Below are 21134 nucleotides of genomic sequence, written 5' to 3'. Positions count from 1 at the left end.
TTAGCAGAGTAAGTAGCTGCCCTGGGGCCCCAGGGTGTCATGTGTATTGTCATCTTAGCTCCTGCCTGTCTTCTGTGAATTATTGACTTGCAAGAGAGATGACAAGGGAGACTGTGGACAAGCAAGATGGCAGTGCCGTCCTGTCCTGGTGCCTTGCCCACACACTGATGTGGCACTCACACACATTACTCACGTGGGGCTGGAGCCGGATGCTCAGAGGCCTGGAGCACTGGTTATCTGTCAGTTGGCTTAGGAGAAGAAGAGGCCAGAATTGAGCAAAGGTTGGGGTCAGAGTACTTCCTGGAAAGTTCAAGGTTTGTCCCAGATGGAGGCAGACGCCTTGGGAGACCCTGGGTGTGCCTGGTGGCCTTCTCAGGAGACCCCTTAGTTAATGTTCAGAGGGTGGGTACCTGATCTGAAAAATAGTCCTTGACCCGGGAAGAATTTAGAATGACGCGTTCCGGAGGTTTCCAGGCTCATGGTTAGAGGGCAGTTACTCTGACCTCACGGGCTTCCCTGTTCTTTTCCTCTTCCCCTTTCTTTTATGAAGTTGCTTTGAATACATACAGAGACTTGGGAGTGCTTGTGTCCGGTCCAGAAATTTCCCAAAGGATGCTTGAGTACCAGCGGAGGAAGAAGTCACCACAGAGGTCTTTATTAAGGAAGAGAAACCCTTTCCTAAAGGTGACATAACTCCCCGAGATCTCTTCAGGTCTCCAAGAAGATCCCGTGAGTGCAGATTCAGTGTGAGGCTATGCTCAGAGGCCTACCTTTGTTAGGAAGTGGCAAGCCATTTGCCAATGAACACAGCTACGTAGTCCTGGTGGCCCTTGGTTAAACAAATGGCCAAATTTTGGAAAGTGATTTTGCCCCCGTTTCTGGTTAGCTCAAATTCTTAGGCAAGGTATCTTTGTCCATTAAGCTCTGTGGGTGGAAGGGAGTCTAGCAATTGACTGTCCCATGTGCAGGGGACTCCTGGTTTTGAGGAGGGGCCACTGTGTATTTGTTCAGGTGTGTGATTCACTTCCATAGGAGAGTTCGGGACAAATTGCTGTTGAAGGGCAGGGTGAAGAGGTCAGGTCGAGATGGGGGCTCATGGAAAGGCGGTCACTTCAGTAGTCCATGGTGAGCTGGGAGTTTTGACAGGTGGGGTGGGCCTCCTACACAAATGGGCAGAGACAGGCAGACCGAGAGTGCATCACAGTGAGGGGAGAGCCTGGTCTTGTGGATGGCTGACTCACGGGGTTCAGCAAGGTAGGGTGGTGCTGCATGTTGTGTTGGTCTGCACAGATCATTTTATCTGCTTATCATCCTTCTTCCCTTCCCTGAACAGCACTCACGTCCTTTAGGGGTGGTTCTTCTACTACTCTGGCCACAGGTCCAAATGATGCCATCAACTGCTCATGTCAATTTGCCTTCCTGGGTACGTCGAGATCAGCATCCCACCCAGATGGGCCAACTGCATGTAGTACTTGCCTGGCCAGTGACTGGCTCAAGATGGACATATGACCCAAATGTGACCAGTGAGAATCCTTCTTTGGGCTTTTTCAGACTGGAGCTGGGAGGAAGAAGTCCTCCTTCTTGGGAAGAAGTTGTTCATTGGAAGGAACGTTCATAGTGTCCTACTAGCTTCTGAGCCCTTGTCCTAGTCTCAGGCTTCTGTGGCTGACCAGGTTCCTACTGTCTCAAGAGCTGGACGTTAAATTCTTCTAGTTCTGTGAATTCACGTGGCTTTAATAAATCTCCTCCCTCCCCTTTTATTTTCTGCCAGGTCAGTGTTTCCCCTACCTAGAAATCTGCAGCTCGTCCTTCAAGGTGCAGCTGCTGGTCCTTTCCCAGGAAGCCTTCCCGAATTCCCTTAGAGCCTAATGCTATGTCCTTGGTGCCAGTTTGCCTTGTGTATATTTTTATAATAGTCCTCCCAGAGCTGATTGCAGCTATTATTTAACATCTGTACCCTAAGTCACTGAATTCCTTGAAGATGGGGACTGGCTGACCTCTCCAAGGGCCTGGATCCCAGAAACCAGGAGTAAATATTGATTAGCCCAAACAACACCCAAATGCTCTATTTTTCTTGTGTGGTCACTTGGTCTTTTGCCTACCCTGTAGGCAGTGAAGCAGGGCAGAGGAGTGGAGCACTTTAGCCCGATACAGAAAACTTGGTCTCATGCGCTGATGTAAACAGTCGTCTTGGGTAACTGCGCTGTGTCTCAGATTTCTTCCCCTTCCCCCTTTCCTAGCCAGGCCAGTACTGAATGTGGCTTCCTGGTGAGGGTAGAGGGTGGAGGTGGGGCGGTGGTTGGCGGGGAGGCCTGATTCCTGAATGCACGCAGCCGCTGGGTCCTCCTGGCCTGGCCCTTCCCTGACCTTCCTCTTTCCTGGCTCTTGCCTGAACAGCTTTATGACTGGCTGTTCAGGCATCTGTAACCGAACTGCGGCTGGGATCCTGTCCTGGGTGTTGGTGAGGACCTGGTCATTCTCCGCTGGCCTCATCCTGACTCGCACCACCCCCCGCCCCGGGTTCGGCTCTTACACTATAGAAATCTTAGAATCTCTGTCCTGGCTGCTGCCGTGGGGTCTCTTCCTTTGCACCAGGAGGCCCCCATGGCAGGTCACAGATGTGCAAATTCAGTCACTTGTTGCTCTACCCAGAGGCCTTTGGGACCTTGGGGACCCCATTTCCACTACTGGGGCAACCGAGAGCAGCTCAGGCCCAGCCTGACCCTGCCACCTGGCCGTGCTCTCCCCCTGAGTCTTGGTGATGGTTGTTCTGACCGCATGGGGTAGCCTGCCAGGTGATCTCTTTCAGGCCCAAAATGGCAGCAGGGAAAACCCACTCACTGTCAGAGTGGCCCTGCACCTGTTTCACACTGCCCTCCACAGCCAAGGAAGCCACTTGTCTTCTCCCTTTCATGTCCTTTATCCCTGAAAATGGAAAGTCCTAGTTGCGAGTTTTCATAAATCCCTCATGCAGCCCTCTTGAGTGATCGCCCCAGCGGAGGTGCTCCAGAGTTCCTTGGGCAGTGGAGCTAGAGGCAGGAATTAAGTCCTCGACCAGAAGAAATCCAGAACCACTTCAAGGGATGGCAGGCAGTACTTTGCTTTCACATTCAGTCATTGAGAATGTTCCTGAAGACACACACAAAATAAGTGAGTTTGCATTTCCATGGAGATTCACTTTGTTGCTCACGTGGTCCTCTGTCCAGAGTAGAACTCAGCTACGTTTAAGGCTATCTGGGGAGGGGGGAGGACCAAAACAAGTATGGCTATAGAGAAGGGCACTGGAAAACGGGGGCCCTTGTGACTTTGACCATGAGCAGAATCGTTCCCGTGTGCCCATGTCTCTCCATGAGATTTTGCAGGGTTTGAATTATTTGTCGCATTCCTGGTGAAGATGACCTGTGGTGGCATGGCCCTCATGTGTTTGTGAATGTTTGTAATCACTTGAAGTGATCGTATCTGAGTCCCGCTAGGTTATTCGGGGCCTTCTAGTCTGTCCTGGTGTTTGCATACTGTGTTAGTTTTCGCCCTCGGGTTGCCAGTTTTCCCTTTATGTGACTCCCTTGCTCTGGGCTTCAGAGAACTGCACCAAGAAGGGAAGGAAGTGGTGATTGGATCTAATCACGCCGAGCCCCACACACCACACGTGCCTGAATACCTACCGGATCGCTTAAGGAAGCAGAGACAGAAAGAAGTTATTTACGCGCTTGAGAGTCCTTGCTCAAACGTAAACATCTGCACTCTTGAAGGCTACTTTGTGCCGCTATAATTAGGAATGAGCACTTGGAAAGATTTGGGCGAGAACTGTTCTCCCAGGACTCTCTTCTCTCCTTCCACTTCCCCCTGTGCCTCTTGTGTGTTAGGAGGGCAGGCCTTTTTTTTCCTCCCTCAATAATTTTGATAATTAGGTCTTTGAAAATAGCAGAACAGGATCTTTCTTGGGTCTGCTTTTAGAGCAGCAAGTTGTGCTATATAAGTAGAAGGGGCTTCAAACCGCCGTTCCAAGAGGAGGGAGAGAAGCAGCCCTGCCTCCCAGCACCTCTGAACCCACTGCGACTGTGGCTGACAGCGCTGACCTGCGAGGCCTGGCCTCTCGCCCTGTGTTTTTGCAGAATCCCAGGAAGGAGAGGTGAGTTCTGAGGGTGACACGGGTGTCTAGGTTCCTGCCCGAGACTTTGTAGAGAGAGGTTTCTGGGGCTCTCCCAGACGCAGCCTGGAGCCGCCCAGAATCTGCTTGCATGTGACCCACAGGAAATGCCTGAGCCCGGGATGGTTTTGCAATTTGGCAGGGTCTTCTCTGAAACGTTAGGCCCCATGCAGGAGAGTAAGGCCGAGAGATTTTCAAGGCCAAGACCAGTATTAGGGAAATCCCGAGAGAGCCTTGGAGGAGGGGTGGGAGAGGAGGTGTGGAGTGCTTACCTGGGAAGTGCTGCCCTTTGTTGGCGGGGTAGGTTTCTTCTTCCTTGCTGATCACACAGAGGCCATTGGTGGAGACGGCTTTCTGTTAACTTCAGAGCTTGGCACCAGTCCCTTTGAGTTTGGGACAGTAGAGAAGTGCACCGCAGTGATAAGGAATGGGGTTTGGTCTCTGCCAGAAATGTGTTTGCGTCCTGGCTCAGCCACTTACTCACGGGTACAGGTGAATTCAGCTTCCTTGTCTACAAAGTGAAGATTGAATAATACCTTACACAGTTAAGGATGGCAGGTGGTTAAAAAACACCTATGAACTCTTGGGCAAACATTGCCAGTCAACGCATTGACACACAAAGAATTTATGGAAAAAGGAATTAAACCACAAGTTTATCTCGGCATGATTTTTTTTTTCAAATCCGTGCATAGTTTGTTCATGACTTGCATTTTCCATGGACTTTTTTGAGAACCCTTCATATTATCTGATGTTGGAAACCTATTGATAATCCACTGAATTGAATTCTTTCACATAAGAGGCAAATTTTTAAAAAAAGAAGACTTGCTTCTCTCATTTTAGATGAAGATGATTATGGTGAAAAAAATTTCACAATCACAGATAACAGGGTGGAAAATCAGAGCTACGTCCATCCCACCCCTTGCAGTTGGCACCTCAGTTTATCTTCCAGTCTTTTCCTGCGAGTGCCTTGGATGGCGCTGTGACGTTGAGCAGAGCGAATCTGTGTGTTTCCTGGCTGATGGATGGTTTTGGTGAAGGCTCGCAGTGTCAGATCCCGGCAGCAGGTCACCAGGGGTAGGTAGCAGGCCTGGGAAGTAAGCGAATGAACCCGGATGGCAGTCACACAGGAACACGACAGTGAAGCTTCTTAATGGGAAAATACCAGACATTGCTCAAATGCCATTTTCTTCGGTTCAAACATGGGATACTCGGTGGCCCCAGTGATCAAATGAAGTTCTTTGAACTACCTGGCAGAATGCCTGTGCAGAGCTAACACTCAGGGCTTGTATGACCTTGGGAAGTTACTTATGTGGCTGCACAATGTCTTCATTTGTGAGATGGCAACAACTGGAAATAATAAATAGCTTAGCTTCAAAGAATTGTTTGGGATCCAAATGGGCACATGTATGTCTACCATGCCTGGTCCATAGTAAGACCCGTGTGTGTGTGCTTGTATGTTGGCTATGATAGGAGCAATCCTATTTATTGATTAAAATTTGGTGGCCCTTTGCCTTTATTTTGTTTTATTATTCTTAGTTTCTTTGAAATGGGGGAAGGAGAGAGAGAGAAAATGAACACAGGCAAACAGGAAAATCTCCCATATGATGGATGAAATCTCTCATCTACTGGTTCATTTTCCAAATGCCCATGACATCTGGGCCAAGTGAGACTGAAGCTGGGATCTAGGAACTCAGTCCGGGTCTCCCAGGTCGGTGGGAGGGACCCAACTATTTGAGCCATCACCACTACTTCCCAGGATGTGCAATAGCAAGAAGCTGGAATTGGAAGTGGAGCTGGGACTTGACTATCAGATGGGATACAGGCATCCCAAGCAATGTCTTACCTTCTGTGCCAGACATATACTCCAAGAATAGTATTATCCTGGGGCCAGCGCCGTGGTGCAGTAGGTTAATCCTCCGCCTGCGGGGCCGGCATCCCATATGGGCACCAGTTCTAGTCCTGGTTGCTCCTCTTCCAATCCAGCTCTCTGCTGTGGCCTAGGAAAGCAGTAGAGGATGGCCTGGGTCCTTGGGCCCCTCACCTGCGTGGGAGACCCAGAAGAAGCTCCTGGCTCCTAGCTTTGGATCGGCACAGCTCCGGCTGTTGCAGCCATTTGGGGAGTGAACCAACAGAAAGAAGACCTCTCTCTCTGTCTCTTCTTCTCACTGTCTGTAACTCTGACTCTCAAGTAAAATAAATAAAATCTTTAAAAAAAAAGTATTATCCTGTCCATAGTTACTCGGTATGTCACAGCTGTTCAATAAATGCTGACTCATGCAGCACCTTGTATTTTGCTTCTACTTCCTCCCTTTTATTGATTTTTCTCTTTTTCTTATCTTCTTCCTGCTTCCTTTACTTTGCAAGTCTCCTTGATGTGCCCATTATTACTTTTGCAAAAGGGTAATCTATTTGGTATTTTAATTTTTACATATTGGAAGGGCAGTGGAGCTAGGCAGAGAGAAGGGGGGGGGACAGATTTTTTATCCCTGATTCACTCCCCAAATACCTGTAACAGCCAGCGTTGGGCCAGGCTGAAGCCAGGAGGCCAGAACTCCATCTGGATCTCCCATGGGTGATAGAGACCCAAGTTATCACCTGCTGTTAACACCCGAGTTGTCACCTGCTATTGCCCAGGGTGTACATTGGCAAGACTGGAATCAGAGTGACACTAATAGGACTTAAACCCAGGCACTCTGATACAGGATATGGCATCCCAAAACATCTTAACTACTGCACTGAACATCTGCCCCCGCCTTTAAAAATTACTTTTTATTTATTTGAAAGGCAGACACAATTTAAAACATTTAAAAATTTTTACTTTGATATTTTAAGCCAGGACATTAAACAGTGATATCCTTAGGCACAGGACATGCATGAGCTGCGTGGTGTTCTGCACAGTCTTTGTCTCTGAGACCCCTGCCACGAAGCTCCTTGCCCTAGCAGGAGGAGCAGGCTCACTGATCACCGGAGTGCGGTCGGTGGCTCCGGAAGAAAGCCGAGCGGCAGGCAGCAAGGGGCAGGAACCCAGGGAGGCCTGCGGCTGTGTGGAAACTTGCAGGGACCTCTGAGGGACAGGCAAGGCAACTGCTTCAGGGAGTTTGTCAGAGCCATGGTGGAGCCCAGGCTCCAGGTCAGCCAGGCCCAGTCCATTGTCGCAAAATGCCTGGCTGTCAAGAAAGAATGCATGAGGGACAGTGCCACTCCCACCACAACCTGGACTTGAACTAGAGCAGTTGGGTCAAACACAAGAGCACCCCTTGAATCGGAGACGTCATTACTGACCTGATGAGAGTGTTCTCGTAGCTGCAGCTGCTCCGTGATTTCTGTCTTACGGCGGGGGATCCATAGCCCCAGGGAGTGTGTCTTGAGTAGCTGCCGAGTGCCTGGCAGGGTTCTAGGCACTGGGAATGCAGTGCCAAAGCATTCAGCATTGCTGTTCTGGCACATGCACGCAGGTGGCAGGAAAGGCACACCATACAGTAAGCCAGTGTGTCACATGTGGCGTGACAGTGCGTGGTGTGAGGGTGTAGCACGTTGCCATTTTAGAGCAAATGGTCAGGGAGCACCTCCTTGGCAAGATAACTTGTGAAAGTGAGGAAGCAAGGCACGTGGAGACTCAGGGAGGAGCAGTGCTGGCAGGGGGAGCAGCAAGTGCAAATGGCCAGGGGCACAGAGTAGCAGGGAGGCCAGGTGCAGGTTATGGGAGGCACCGTCTGCCCTGCTGTCACTTGGCGTTTGCTCAGGACAGGAAGGGAAGCCGTTGGTGGGCTTGGCAGGGATGACTTTTTTTTTTTTTTTTTTTTTTTTTTTTTTTTATCTGTGTTGTGGAGAATGGGCCCCCGGGGGCTGAGAGTGAAAGTAGGGTCAGCAGCTCAGAGACTGGCGCAGTAGCAGAGGGGGAGGGCGGTGGTGGCTGGCTTAGAAGAACGGTGGCAGGGGTCAGAGGAGACCAGAAACTGGACGGAACTGGAGATCTTCATGCCGAGTGAGGTGAGCCAGACACAGAAGACAAGTCTCGCGTTTTCTCTTATTGCTGGAAGTTAATTTTCCTAGAGAGTGTAAGATTTCATGGACGTCACCTCGTTTGGTGCACGGTTGTGGATACGGCTTCCCTGAGTGATGCCACGTACGTGGCAGTATGTCCTTCTTTCCCCCACGTTACGATCGTTGTCAGGAACCCCTCGCTTAGTGATGTTAGAATCTCTGTCTTCAAGGAAGGATGGCATGTACGTATCTGTATAGAATGTTTACATATGAATGGAATGTGGCAAAATGTTAAAAAGTGCTGAAATTTATGGCTGGTATTGTGGCGGATTAAGCTGCCACCTGTGATACCGGCGTCCCATATGGGCTCCAGCTCGAGTCCTGGTTACTCCACTTCTCATTTAGCTTCCTACTAATTCACCTGGGAGAGCAATGGAAAATATCCCAAGTGCTTGGGCCCCTGCCACCCACAGAGGAGACTTAGATGGAGTTCCAGGCTCCTGGCTTCGACCTGGCCTAGCCCGGGCCGTTGCAGCCATTTTGGGGAGTAAACCAACAGATGAAGATCTCTCTGTCTCTGTCTCTCTGTCTGACCTGTCTCTCTGTTACTCTGCTTTTAAATAAATGAATACTTTAAAAAAAAAAAAGTTGTTAAACTTTAAAAAGAAAGCCTTAACATTGTGATCAAAGGAGAAAAATTAGAATGAAATCTGTGCTAAACTATTAAAACTGGGTGTAGCCACCTGAAAAAATAAACAAACAAAAGAGAAACAGTCAGATTCCGAGTCTGTTTCATTGGGAAAGAACAAGAACAGGCAAGAGAGACTCCGGGGAGGGAGAGAGCTGCCAGCTGCTGGGAGGAGCCGGCTGGGGTAGCAGGGAAACCAGGAGTCCTGTGTTGGCCCTGAGTGCTGGGCATGGGTGCTGGCTGTTTGGGTGGCACTGTTGGGGAGGGGAATCGTGTGATGGTATGCGATGCTGTGTTGTCAGGTGCCCCGGGAGTGGGTGGAGAACACTGCGGAGGACTGACCCTGCAGCAGTGCTACCTGCCCAGATGGAGAAGGTCAGGAAGCACCAGTCATGGGCACTGAGCGGGACAGGCCAGTAAGGTGCGCGAGAGCCTGGAGAGAGTTGGAGGCTGGAGGGGAGGCCCCCACCCTGTCAACTCTTGCCGCAGGTCCCAGGAGGTGGCACTGCACGCTGGCCGAGCGCTCTGCTGGAGAAGGTCACAGGTAGCCAAGGAGGACTTACCTGCTTCAGTGGCGTGCTGGGAGCAGAGCTCCCAGCCAAGCCTCATCCGGTTCCGGTGGTCAGTCATTCTTACCGAGTCTTTCCGCTGTGCTCATCAAGTTCTTGGTTGGGAAGCAAATGCCGGGAATGAATGAGCAAATGGAAGAATGAGGGAATGAAACGAATCCGTCCAGCCGCGGATGAGCGATTTCTGGACTAGAAGCCGCAGCAGGTGGCTTCAACCGGCGAGAGTTTGGCACTTGGATGGGCCAAACCAGGCCAGCAGCCAGTTCGCCGGGCTTGCTGGTGTCTGGGTGTGGTCTGTTACATAACCAGCGCAGCGGGTCGCGTGCTCCCCTGGCTGCCAGGCCCTGTGAATGGGAAGTTGGAGTTCAGGAGCAGCCAGCTTGCAGAGGTGCTGTTCATGTCAGAGCACGGGAAGACTCACGGCTGCCTTTCCATTCCCCCTTCCCAGTGCCGATTCCCTGGGTGAAACATGTCCACGTTCAGTCACTCTGTGGCATCTCACCGGGGCAGCCAGGGGGACAAGGGCGTGCTGAGGAAAACTGCCGCTGTGGGGAGCCCTGGTGGAGCTAGCTGGAGCGCGTTCCGCAGCAGGGAGGAGCAGGGATCCCCTCCGAGGTTTGTCCCTGGGACGCTCCACAGAGAAGCTGGCCCCTCCACTGGCTGGAGCAGGGGTGCACTGGTTTCCGCGCCCTCCCTGTGTCCTTGGGAAGCCCAGCCTCCCAGTGTCTGGCTGCCCAGTTGCTCCCAAGCTCGGATCCCCTGCTGTGTCCTGAGGTCTCTTCCTTGAGTCCCTGGAGGAGACCCTGGGGGCGGGTTGACAGGTTTCGTTTGCTCTTCACCTTTCATGTTTTCACTTATTGTAGCCAGGACAGGCTTTCACGATGCCTTGACGCGAGCTAAGTCTGAAATAAAACTTCCACGATTTTCCTTACTCTCCGTGTAGCAAATGAAATGTTCTGTGTTTTCCAGTTGTCTGGGGTTGAAAACATGTCAAGTTATAGCCAAGGAGGAAATTGTTTAATTTTCAGGAATCGAAATTGCATGGGACTATGAAAGCATGACCGTGTTTGCTAGCATCATCTTAGCAAGCATTTGCATCGCTCCCTAGGAGTCAGAGTCTTCGGCAGTGACTTAGAATATGGACTCATTTAATCCTTACAGCGGTCCTGAGACACGTGTCTCATCATCCTTACTTTTTACAGACCAGGAAATGGAGGCACAGAGAAGTTAAGTAATTTACCCGAGGTCACACAGCTAACAGGTAGTGAAGTAGGCTTGAACCCAGGCAGTCTGGCTCCAAGGCCCAGGCTTTTTTTTTTTCTTTTTTTCTTTTTTTTTTTTTTTTTTCAAGGCCCAGGCTTTTAACATCACAGCCCACTGCCTTTCACTAATTTAAGGTTTGCAGCTTTGGTTATTTTTACAGTCTTTGAAATGTAGGATTACCAAATATTAAAGAGCAATGTCATCAGCCAAACAATGAAGATCGTTTTTCTTTTTTTGTCGAGACAAATTGTTTACAAGATAGGCTTAAAACAGAGCTGTTATTCTCATTGTAAATGATTTCTGTATGCTCATTGCCAAGGAACTTGAAGGACCTTTTTGGGGACCAATATTTGTTCACTTAGTTGCTACGACAGTCGTTGCACATGGAAGTAATAAAGTCCTATTTCTTGAAAACCTTTAAAGAGTCAGTCTTGTTAGGAAATGAATCCCGCTGTAGCTTTTTCTCTGGGGTGCCACAAGGTAGCGCAGCTGGCCACTTTCCTGTTGAGGTTACTGCAGGAGTGGCCATCCTGTTGGTGTCGGGTTCCTGTCTGTCAGTTTGTGTTTCCTTCCAGAACCTGTTGTCTCTGGGTGTCCTTTGGCAACTGGAGGCCACGCATGCCCTGGGGAGAGACTCAAACATGTGGGCAGTCGCCGTGAGAGACCAGGCTCAATCTGTGGCAGGCGATGGTGACGGAACTAGAAGGGGACAGATTTTCTCCCCTTTTGGCTGCTGTGTTGTGCTCTCATGCAGTAATGTCACTGTCAGCCCCTAAAGTAAGGCTTTCTGTCTCAGGGAAGTCTTCACGGCCGACCTAACGCCAGATGACCTTGAATCAGATAGTAAGGCAGGCGTTCCCTTTTCAGCTTGCTTTTGACCTTCCTGTTGATTGAAAGAGGAAGTCGCAGCGTGGCACCCCTGCCCCAAATCCTCGGGAACCTCCTTTCCAGCAGAGAGAGCAGGCCTCGTTCTCTCCGTGTGGGTAGGCACCTGCGTCCCAACAGGACTTCATTCCCCCCATTTGGTGTGCACACTCCCCTCCACTTTGACAGAGAATGCTGGCTTTCTGCCGACAGTGGGGAGAAAATATTTCTTTAAAACATATATTTGCTTAAAGAAAAAAAGATGAGGCAATCCGAAGAGAAGTGCTAACGCGTGTAATAATGGAGGTGATACGTAGCTATGGCCACAGTGTGCATTTGGTCAGAAGCTTGACAAGGGCTGTCTACCACCAGATGTGGTTCGTACAGCAGAATCCACAGTCTCTGCTCTGAAACTCTCGGGACCGGATTTGGCTTGGAGTGGGCACTTGTGCATCTTTTTGGGCCCGGTGCTTGTACTTTATGCCGTGACTCCCGTGGGAGACACTAGGGCAATGCCTTCGTCACGCACGGCGGTGTTCAGTAGCACATATGTGACCCCGTGGCCTAAGTCAGGCCATGGTCCTGATGTGCTGGGGCGGGTGATGGCACCAAATATGTTTCTGAACTAAACTTAGGCACGAATGTTTTGGTCTTCAGAGCTCTCTCTCTCTAGGTTTCAGAATTGTAGGGTAAGCGACTGTGTCCCTTTCCTGCTGACTACATTGCATCGTTTTCTTAAACCCGGATCAGATTAGTGATGCAGAAAACAGATTCGACCCCAGATGGGACCGAGCGCCCAGACTCAACCACCTTTTACTGCTTGGATGTGACCTTGCTGTGGATTCTGACTGGCCACAGGGGCCGGGGTGTACCTGTGAGGAAGTTTACTCCATTCAAGTTCAAGTGCCGGTTCCCTGTGTGGATGAGAGCAGTGCTGGTTTCTGGCCCCGCTCAGCCTGGAGTGAGTGCGCTGTCAGAGGTCTGAGCACCAGGTTCTCTTCAGTGGTTAAGAATGTGGCTGCAGGTGTCCTAGCAGTGCACTCGCTGGTGCCACATGGCTTGGAGTCAGAGTTCACCGGGTTCTATGTTTTTAAAATGAAATCCATCAATTCTTTGCAGTTGTCTTTTTGTGTATCTTCTTTGGTCTTTGCTCAGTCCGGTTATCAATGAAATCTTAATTTGGCAGTGCTTGGAAAGCAGTATAAATAGCCTACCAAAAGTACTGGGAGTTTTGGGTATTTTGTAGTCTGTGAACTATGACACTGGAGAGTAGTTAAGGTTGGATTATTTTTGAGTGTTGTTATTTATGATTGTTTTTAAAACATTCTGTAAAATGTCCAAGTATTGTCTCTGAACATACTGAAGGTGTTCTGTCAGGTTCTTAATTTATAACTGTTGGGAATTTGCTATTCTTTTGTGTAATTAGAATCCAAATATATAGAAATTGATAAAGGTGTACTTGAGAAGTATTTGTGGATTTTCCCATATTATGTTGCATTATTATAAAATAATGCATCATAGAATAGCAATAAAATGTTTTCATTTACTTTTCCTTACTACAGTCTCACTTGGCATTCTGGGGGGGAGTAGATTTAGACACAGACTCTGGAGCGAGGGCCATTTGCCTTGTACAACACATGAGTCTTTGTAACTTTTGTAAGGCATCTAGGATTCTCTGGAAGAGTAGGCTATTTTGCTTGTGGTATGTGAACCCAATGTTTACAAATCTTTTTCGTGTTCTGATGTTCTGATTCATTCCCATGGATGATAACAAAGGTAAGATGGAAAGTGGGGCATGTGGCATTTCTAATGGAGTAGAGGCAACACCCATCCCTTTTGTGCCCACTCAAGAAAACTTGTTGGGTGGAAGTGAAGACAACATTTGTTATGGGTGCAGCATCAGACCTACTCTACTAAAGTCATTTACAGATGTGGATACTATATTATTAGTTTAACACTATGGCTCATAGCCTCCTACCTCACCAAGAACATGGCTGCTAATCTATTCATAATAATAATAGTGATACACAATATTTATTGAGTACTTAGTGTCGACTGCGCTACATGTTTGGACTTGCATAATCCTCACAGCCACCCTATGAAGAAAGCATAATAATAATCCACTTTTTATTGGTGAAGAAACTCTGGGAAACCTTTGGGAGGTTTCAAACATGAGTCAAAGTAGCAGGAAACTAGGCTGTCTGGCTGCAGTGTGCTTTATTGTCTTCACCCCTCTGTTCCCTACGAGGAGATAACTTCTCTGTTCCCTACGAGGAGAGTAACTTCTCAACTTTCTGTGATTCAACTTTGAGTAACTCACCTATTTAGAACACAGTTGAGAATGTGGAAGTGAGCCCAACCATTTCTGTAATTAAAACAGGAGGAAAATTCTCGCCATGTAAAACTGTATGTTCTGCAGGCAGTAACGAGCTGGAATGCCTAGCTAGGCTCTGTACTGTTTTGGGTACATTAGTAACAAGCATTGAGTCTGAACCTGTCCTTGGGCCCTGAGAATAACAGTGTAATCACTAATATTTCTTCATTATTAATATAGAGAAATGAAATTTGGTTTAATATGTTGAATATTGAAGGCAAAGGTCTAACTTACTTAAAAAATATCCTTATGATGAAAGTAGTGCTTAAACTGGGAAAATATTTATCTATCTAGAAGCACTCAATACATCATTGCATGAATAATCCTAGATAACTGAGACAGTTTGGATATAGAAAAGAAAATTCCAGCATGTAGATCTTAAAATATGAAGACAGCAAACCACCATCTTCAACAATGTATTCTTGATTTTTTTTTCCTTACGGTTTGACTAAGGGTGAAAAGCTGAACTGTGAAATGAATTCCCCCTACTCTATTTGTCCTGTTTTCATTCTCCCTCCAGATCGCTCCTTTGAGGCCCTCAAAGCATCCAAGCGCCCCCCGGCATTGCTGGCTGCAGGCCAGCTCTCCGACCTGCTGAATGGAGGAGATGAAATCTATGCCAACTGTATGGTGATTGATCCGGTAAGGCCCTAGTGTCACGAGCTAGAAACGCAGCGTCCTTGTGCTGCTTCTACCACTGCGGATGCTGCCCTGAAGTCTTGTCAGGAGGTTTACCTGAGAGCTTTCCATCCTGACAGCACACACCTCACCCCACTGAGAAGCTCGTAAGGGGTGGGTCTGGTAGAACCTCCCTACCTTACAGGAGACTTGAGGGATTTTCAAGGGTAATTTTGACAGCCAAATCTCTGCTGTGTCTGTTGACTTTAAATATCTAATCCCCATGTAAGATGCGTTTACATATTCATCTGTGCTGATATTAAGGCATTCTATTGTGTTTTTTAAAGATTTATTTATGTATTTGAAAGGCAGAATTACAGAGAGAAGGAGAGAGAGAGAGTGAGAGAGACAGAGAGAGAGAGAGAGAGAGAGGTCTTCCATCCACTGGTTCACTCCCCAAATGGCCACAACAGCCGGAGCTGTGCCAGGCCTAAACCAGGAACCCAAATATTCTTCTGGGTCTCCCATGTGGAGACCTATCTGTTTCACTGCTTTCCCAGGCACATTAACAGGGAGCTGGATCAGAAATGGAGCAGTCATGTCTCAAATCAGTACCCATATGGGATGCTGGCATCATAGGCAGTGGCTTTACCCACTATGCACAGCACTGGGCCCTGGCATTTTACTTTTCTTTTGCTGCTGTTAGTATGTGTATTTTTGCACTCTTACTTACAGATTTTGTTTCTGTATACTAGATCTCAATCACAGCCCTTTAGTTAAATATCTCTAGTTTCTCCATTAGTGTTAAAAAGCATTGTTAAGGGGCCAGTGCTGTGGCAAAGTGGGTTAATGCCCTGGTCTGAAGCACCAGCATCCCATATGGGCGCCGGTTTGAGACCTGGCTGCTCCACTTCCATTCCAGCTCTCTGCTATGGCCTGGGAAGGCAGTAGAAGATGGCTCAAGTCCTTGGGCCCCTGTACCCACATGGGAGACCTGGAAGAAGCTCCTGATTCCTGGTTTTGGATCAGCACAGTTCTGGCCGTTGTGGCCAATTGGGGAGTGAACCATTGGATAGAATACCTCTCTCTGTCTCTGCTTCTCCTCTCTCTGTGTAACTCTGACTTTCAAAGAAATAAATAAATCTTTAAAAAAAAAAGGTATTGTTAAAACAAATGCATAGAATCAATGGCAAAGGGTGGAGCAGTACTCAGAGTGACAGTGAACCTAATAAATGAGAATGGAAATCAGTTGTAAATAACTGGTAGAGTCGTTTTGGTGTAAACCAGCTGAATGTGAGCCCTAGTTATAGAAGTCTGGGATAGGGCATGGGACCAAGGGGGAGCTCTGGGGACATTCTTTTGAAATACAGGGTAATTGTGTCTTCCAGCTATATTATTATTTATTCAGTGTTCTCTAGTTTTATTCAGATATTTGATAAATAAAATAAAAACTGTGTATATTCAAGGTGTGATGTTTTAATATATATATTCAAGGAGTGATGTTTTAATATACATTGTGGGGGCTGGCACTGTGGTGTAGGGGGTAAAGCCGCCTCCTGCAGTGCCAGCATCCAATATGGGTGCTGGTTCGAGTCCCTGCTGCTCCTCTTCTAATCCAGCTCTCTGCTGTGGCCTGGGGAAAGCAGTGGAAGATGGCCTAGGCCCTTAGGCCCTTAAATCCACATGGGAGACCTAGAAGAAGCTCCTGGCTCCTGGCTTCAGATTGGCCCAGCTCCAGCTGTTGTGGCCATCTAGGGAGTAAACCAGTGGATGGAAGACCTCTCTCTCTCCTTCTCTCTGTAACTCTGCCTTTCAAATAAATAGATATTTAAAAAATATTATGAAGTGATGACCATAATCAAGCTAATTTAACATATCCATCAGCTCACATAGTGTGTGTGTGTGTGCATGCCAAGAATACTTAAGACCAACTCCCAGTGAATTTCAAGTTTGTACAATGAATTATTATTAACCATTCTGTACACCAAGACTCCAGAACTTCTTTTCTTATTTTAATGAGTTATTAATTTACTTGAAATAGTTACACAAAGAGAAGGAGAAAGGTGTGGGGCTGGGGAGGATCTTCAATATAGTATTTTCTTTAAAGATTTATTTATTTATTTGAAAGACAGCAAATCAGAGAGAGAGAGAGAGAGTCTTCCATCCACTAGTTCACTCCCCAGATGTCCGCAACAGCTGGAGCTGAGCCAGTCTGAAGCCAGGAGCCAGGAGTTTCTTCTGGTCTCCTACGGAGGTGCAGGGGCCCAAGGACTTGGGTCATCTTCTGCTGCTCTCCCAGGCCATAGCAGAGAGCTGGATCAGAAGAAGAGCAGCTGGGACTTGAACTAGCACCCATATGGGATGCCATCACTGCAGGCAGGGGCTTTACCCCCTACGCCACAGTGCTGGCCCCACATACAGTATTTTCTTGAATTATTCGTCCGTTGATGGACACTTCCGTATTTTGGCTTTTGTGAATAATGTTGCAGGGAACGTGGAAGTGCAGATACTTCTTTGAGATAATGATTTTATTTTCCTTGGATTTATACTACCATTAAATGGTAATTCTAGTTCAATTTCTTTTTTGAGGAAACTCCACATTAGTTTCCATAATGGTTGTACTAATTTACATTTGCATTAACAGGGTCAAAGAGTTCTGTTTGTTCCGCAGCCTCATTTTTGGACCTTTTGATACCAGGTGTGAGGTGATAATCTTATTGAATTTGAATTCTCTGAAGATGATTTGGATTAAAAAAGTCTTATTTAGGTCTTTTGCCCATTTTTAATCAGGTTATTACAATATTTTTGTTATTGAGTTATATGGGTTTCTTATGTATTTTGAATACTGACCCCTTGTCAGAATAAGGTCTGTAAGTATTGTCTCCCATTCCATAGCTCACCTTTGCATTTTGTTGATTGTTTCCTTTACAGTGCAGAGATGCTTTAGTGTGGTATATTCCTGCTTTTTTATTTTGCTTTTGTTGACCGTAATTTTGGTGTCACACTCAAAGGTCATTGCCAAGACCCAAATCGTGAAACTTCCCCCATCCTTTCTCCTGAGAGTTTTGCAATTTCAAGTTTTACATTTAAGTTTTTAATACATTTTGAGATGATTTTTTTGTGTATGATGTAAGAAACTGTTCTTTCCCCGTTGTATATTTTTGGTGTCTTTGTTAAACATTAATTGACTGTGTATGTGTATGCTTATTTTGGGATTTTCTTTTCTGTTTCATTCATCTATATGTCTGTTCTTAGGCCAGTACCATAGTGTTTTATTACAGTTTTGCAATATAATTCAAAGTCATGAAATTTGATACCTCCACCTTTGTTATTCTTGTTCAAGATCCTGTTAGTTATTTTGAATATCTGGTGGCTCCAATACCAATTTGAGCATTGTTTTCCCTCTTTCTGTGAAAAATGCCATTAGAATTTTGCATTGAATCTATAGATATACTAGCATAGATATTTATACAGTATATACAGTAGCATAGATATTTTGACAGTAAGTAATTCTTCTAACGCATGAATGGGGTATCTTTCCATTTATGTCATCTTTGGTTTCTTTCTTCAGTGTTTCATAATTTTCAGTATACAGATCTTTGCCATGTTCTGCTTTTAAAGGATTTTTTTCTTTCGCCATATTTTCTTAGTGCAAGCAAAATACTTCTTGAATTCATATTTATTTTTTGTTCTGGACTTCAGTGAGTACTAGACTATTTCCATTTACCTCAAATATCTAACCTTTGTAGTGATTCAGTATCATGTGGGAAAATTATGTTTTCATGTGTTCTAAGATACATTAAAATGCAAGATTTCCCAAACCATAAATAAGTTGGGATTAGAAATTGCTTTGATAATGTAAAGCAAAAAAAGTGAGAGATACATTTAGAGGTAACTCAAGTAGCTCAATTCTATAAACTGAGACATAGAACTTGCTAAATTGGTGCAATGAAAACTGAGAAACAACACTAAATCTATTTACAAATCACTAAGTTCATTACATAGGTGTAGGATAGAAAAACATAGTATTTTTTTTTACTGTTCTTGTATTGGCTTGAATAACAAGGACAATGTGAGAGGAGCGAATTGGGCATATTTAAAATAATTTCTAGTAATATCTGGAAAGCATCTAATCTAATTTCCTTTGTCTTCCTCAACCTAGCACAGAAACCTAAAAATATTGCTCTTTCCTGTTGATTTTCATGGATAACAACCTATCTGATAAGGAAATTCACAGGATGAATTAAAAATTTCTCTATCATTTAAACTACATTGAAAGAGTGTCCTATTTGAACATAATTTCATATTCAAAGAACACCTGTATGTATTTTGCCTGATTTCCCCAAATGCTAGTATTTTACCACATTTTACTCTATTGTTCTCTCAGTGTGTATGTGCGCATATACATGTGCATGCAAATAGCTAAAATATGTATGTAAATATTTTTAAATTTAAAAAATGACACATATTTATTTCTTAATCTTTCACAGTATACTTTCCTGAAAAATGGACATTCTCTTATATAAGCACCATATAGTTACCAAAATCAGGAAATTATTGACACAATGCTATTAAGTATCTTCAGACTTTACTCAGGCTTAGCCAGTTGTATCAATGATGGCCTTTGGTGTTGCCTTTTTGTTGTCATCTCTCTTTAGTCTTTTAAGCATTTCTTTAGAGTTTTATGAGTTTGATTTTATTTTGAAGAATATAGATCTCTTTTTGTTTTTGGTAAAATGTCCTCCAATTTTGGTTTGTCTGAACTTTTGCTGTAATTGGATTCACATTATAAACATTGGGCCAGAATTCTATGGATGTGGTGATGTATCCTTCTTGGTGTACTGTATCAGGAGGCACATGATGTAACTTTTCCATAGTTGCTGGCTTATTTTATCTTTGATCTGCATGTTTCTTTTCAGTAAAGTCATTTTTTTTTCCTTTTTTAAAGCAGTAAGTATGCTGTCAGGAGATATTTTGAGTTCGTTAATATCCCATCAGATTTTCACACACTACTTTAAGCAGTCACATAAATGACAAGGATGATACCTGGTTGTGGTGGTGGCATGGCTGTCTTCCGTTTTACTTCCTTCTTCAGACATGAGTCATTTTGACGATCAGCACCTCAAATCATGAGGATTTCAAAGCCCTTCTCTTAGATCCAGTGTTTTGATCAACCAGGATTCTATTCACATAGGTAGGCTGGGCTGCTTCCTTCTGGTGATGATTTTCAGAGAAATCGTAGGTCCTTCACTAGCTCCCTGTTCTCTCTGCCATTCAGATTGTCCAAGTGTGCAGTCTTAAGGCAGGGACAAGAGTTTAATTGTTTGCTGGCTTTGGTTACTGTTTGCAGGTACCTTGGAGCTGTGGGACTTCCCTGTGCTGCATTTATGCTGTGTGCACGCACCTCATCGACTTTCATTTTGGTTTTTAGTTGGTGCTTTTCCCTGACGGACTCAGATTTATGTGACCACTGTTACCTTGTTTACCTTCTCCACTATGAACTTCTCTTTGCATTAAAGCTATGTGCTTGTTCGTTTTCTTTCCAAGTATTTCAGACATTCTCCTTCATTTTGAGTCACTGGTTCTTAAAATGTTAAAAGCATAATCAGTTTCCGGTTTTGTAATAGTGAATAACATCATAAAATACTAGGCCGATCGTTTTCTTTTCAGTAAATCATGTGACAGCAGACACATGAACAAAAACATATCATGAAAGAATTCTCTATTTACATAAAACAAAACAAAAACAAGCGAAACAAAAAAGATAAATGAGGTGGAAGGTTTTTAAGTTGGGGGGATTTTGTTGATTCTTAACTGAGCCAATCTTTCTGCTTTTGCTCAACAAACGTTTTTCTTTCAAATTCCAGGTTGGCGATTTGGATATCAACTATATTAATATAGAGGGCATCCCTGCCAGCACCAGTGCTGAACCCATGGGTTCTACTCTGGGATCTGAGAACCACATGTACCTCCCTCCTACAGAAACCAGCCCTGGTATGTTCCCAGGCAGGGAGGACAGGGAAGTGGTGGGAAATACTGAAGCCCAGTGGCCCTTTACATCACCATCCAGTTCATGCACAATTTGAATCTTTCTTTAGGTCTTCATGGACTCAAGAAAGAACAAAGCCATCTGAAGAAAAGAAGGTAAGATATAGTCTAGAGAAAAAACAAAGAAATTCTAAGAACCTTGTAGCTAGACTTGGAGAATCCTAATTTTAAATTTTTTATCAGCCCCACCAAGTTTCATCTGTACATCAAAATGTTGCTCCTCTTTTGATTCCAGTGTTGGTTGATTTGAAAATAAGACACATGGGCTGGCATTGTACCGTAGCAAGTAAAGCTGCCACCTAGAATTCTGATGTCCCATGTGGGTGCCAGTTTGTTCCTGGCTGTTCCGCTTATGATTCACCTCTCTGCTAATGGCCTGGGAAAAGCAGTGGAAGATGGCCCAAGTTATTGGGCTCCCTGCCACCCATGTCTGAGACCCGGATGAAGCTCCTGGCACCTGGATTTGGCCCGGCCCACCCTTGGCCATTGTGGTCACTTGGGGAGTGAACCAGCAGATGGAAGATTGTACTCTCTCCATCTATCCCTCTCTGTAACTCTTTCAAATAAATAAATACATCT

General features: G+C 45.7%; 1 protein-coding gene across 1 annotated transcript in view; it reads left to right on the top strand.

The window, feature by feature from the left end:
• ARHGEF28 (Rho guanine nucleotide exchange factor 28) overlaps positions 1 to 21134 on the top strand; it is a 142393-nt gene that overhangs the window by 4460 nt on the left and 116799 nt on the right. The window contains 3 exon segments of the mRNA XM_017350622.3: positions 14410 to 14531; positions 20375 to 20582; positions 20585 to 20651. Of these exon segments, the coding sequence (XP_017206111.2) occupies positions 14410 to 14531; positions 20375 to 20582; positions 20585 to 20651 (397 nt within the window).

Source organism: Oryctolagus cuniculus, chromosome 14 (genome assembly GCF_964237555.1).
Source record: "Oryctolagus cuniculus chromosome 14, mOryCun1.1, whole genome shotgun sequence".
NCBI classification, from domain to species: Eukaryota; Metazoa; Chordata; class Mammalia; order Lagomorpha; family Leporidae; genus Oryctolagus; species Oryctolagus cuniculus.
Note: the sequence above shows the minus strand (reverse complement) of the source record. Positions and strands in the feature narration are given on the sequence as shown.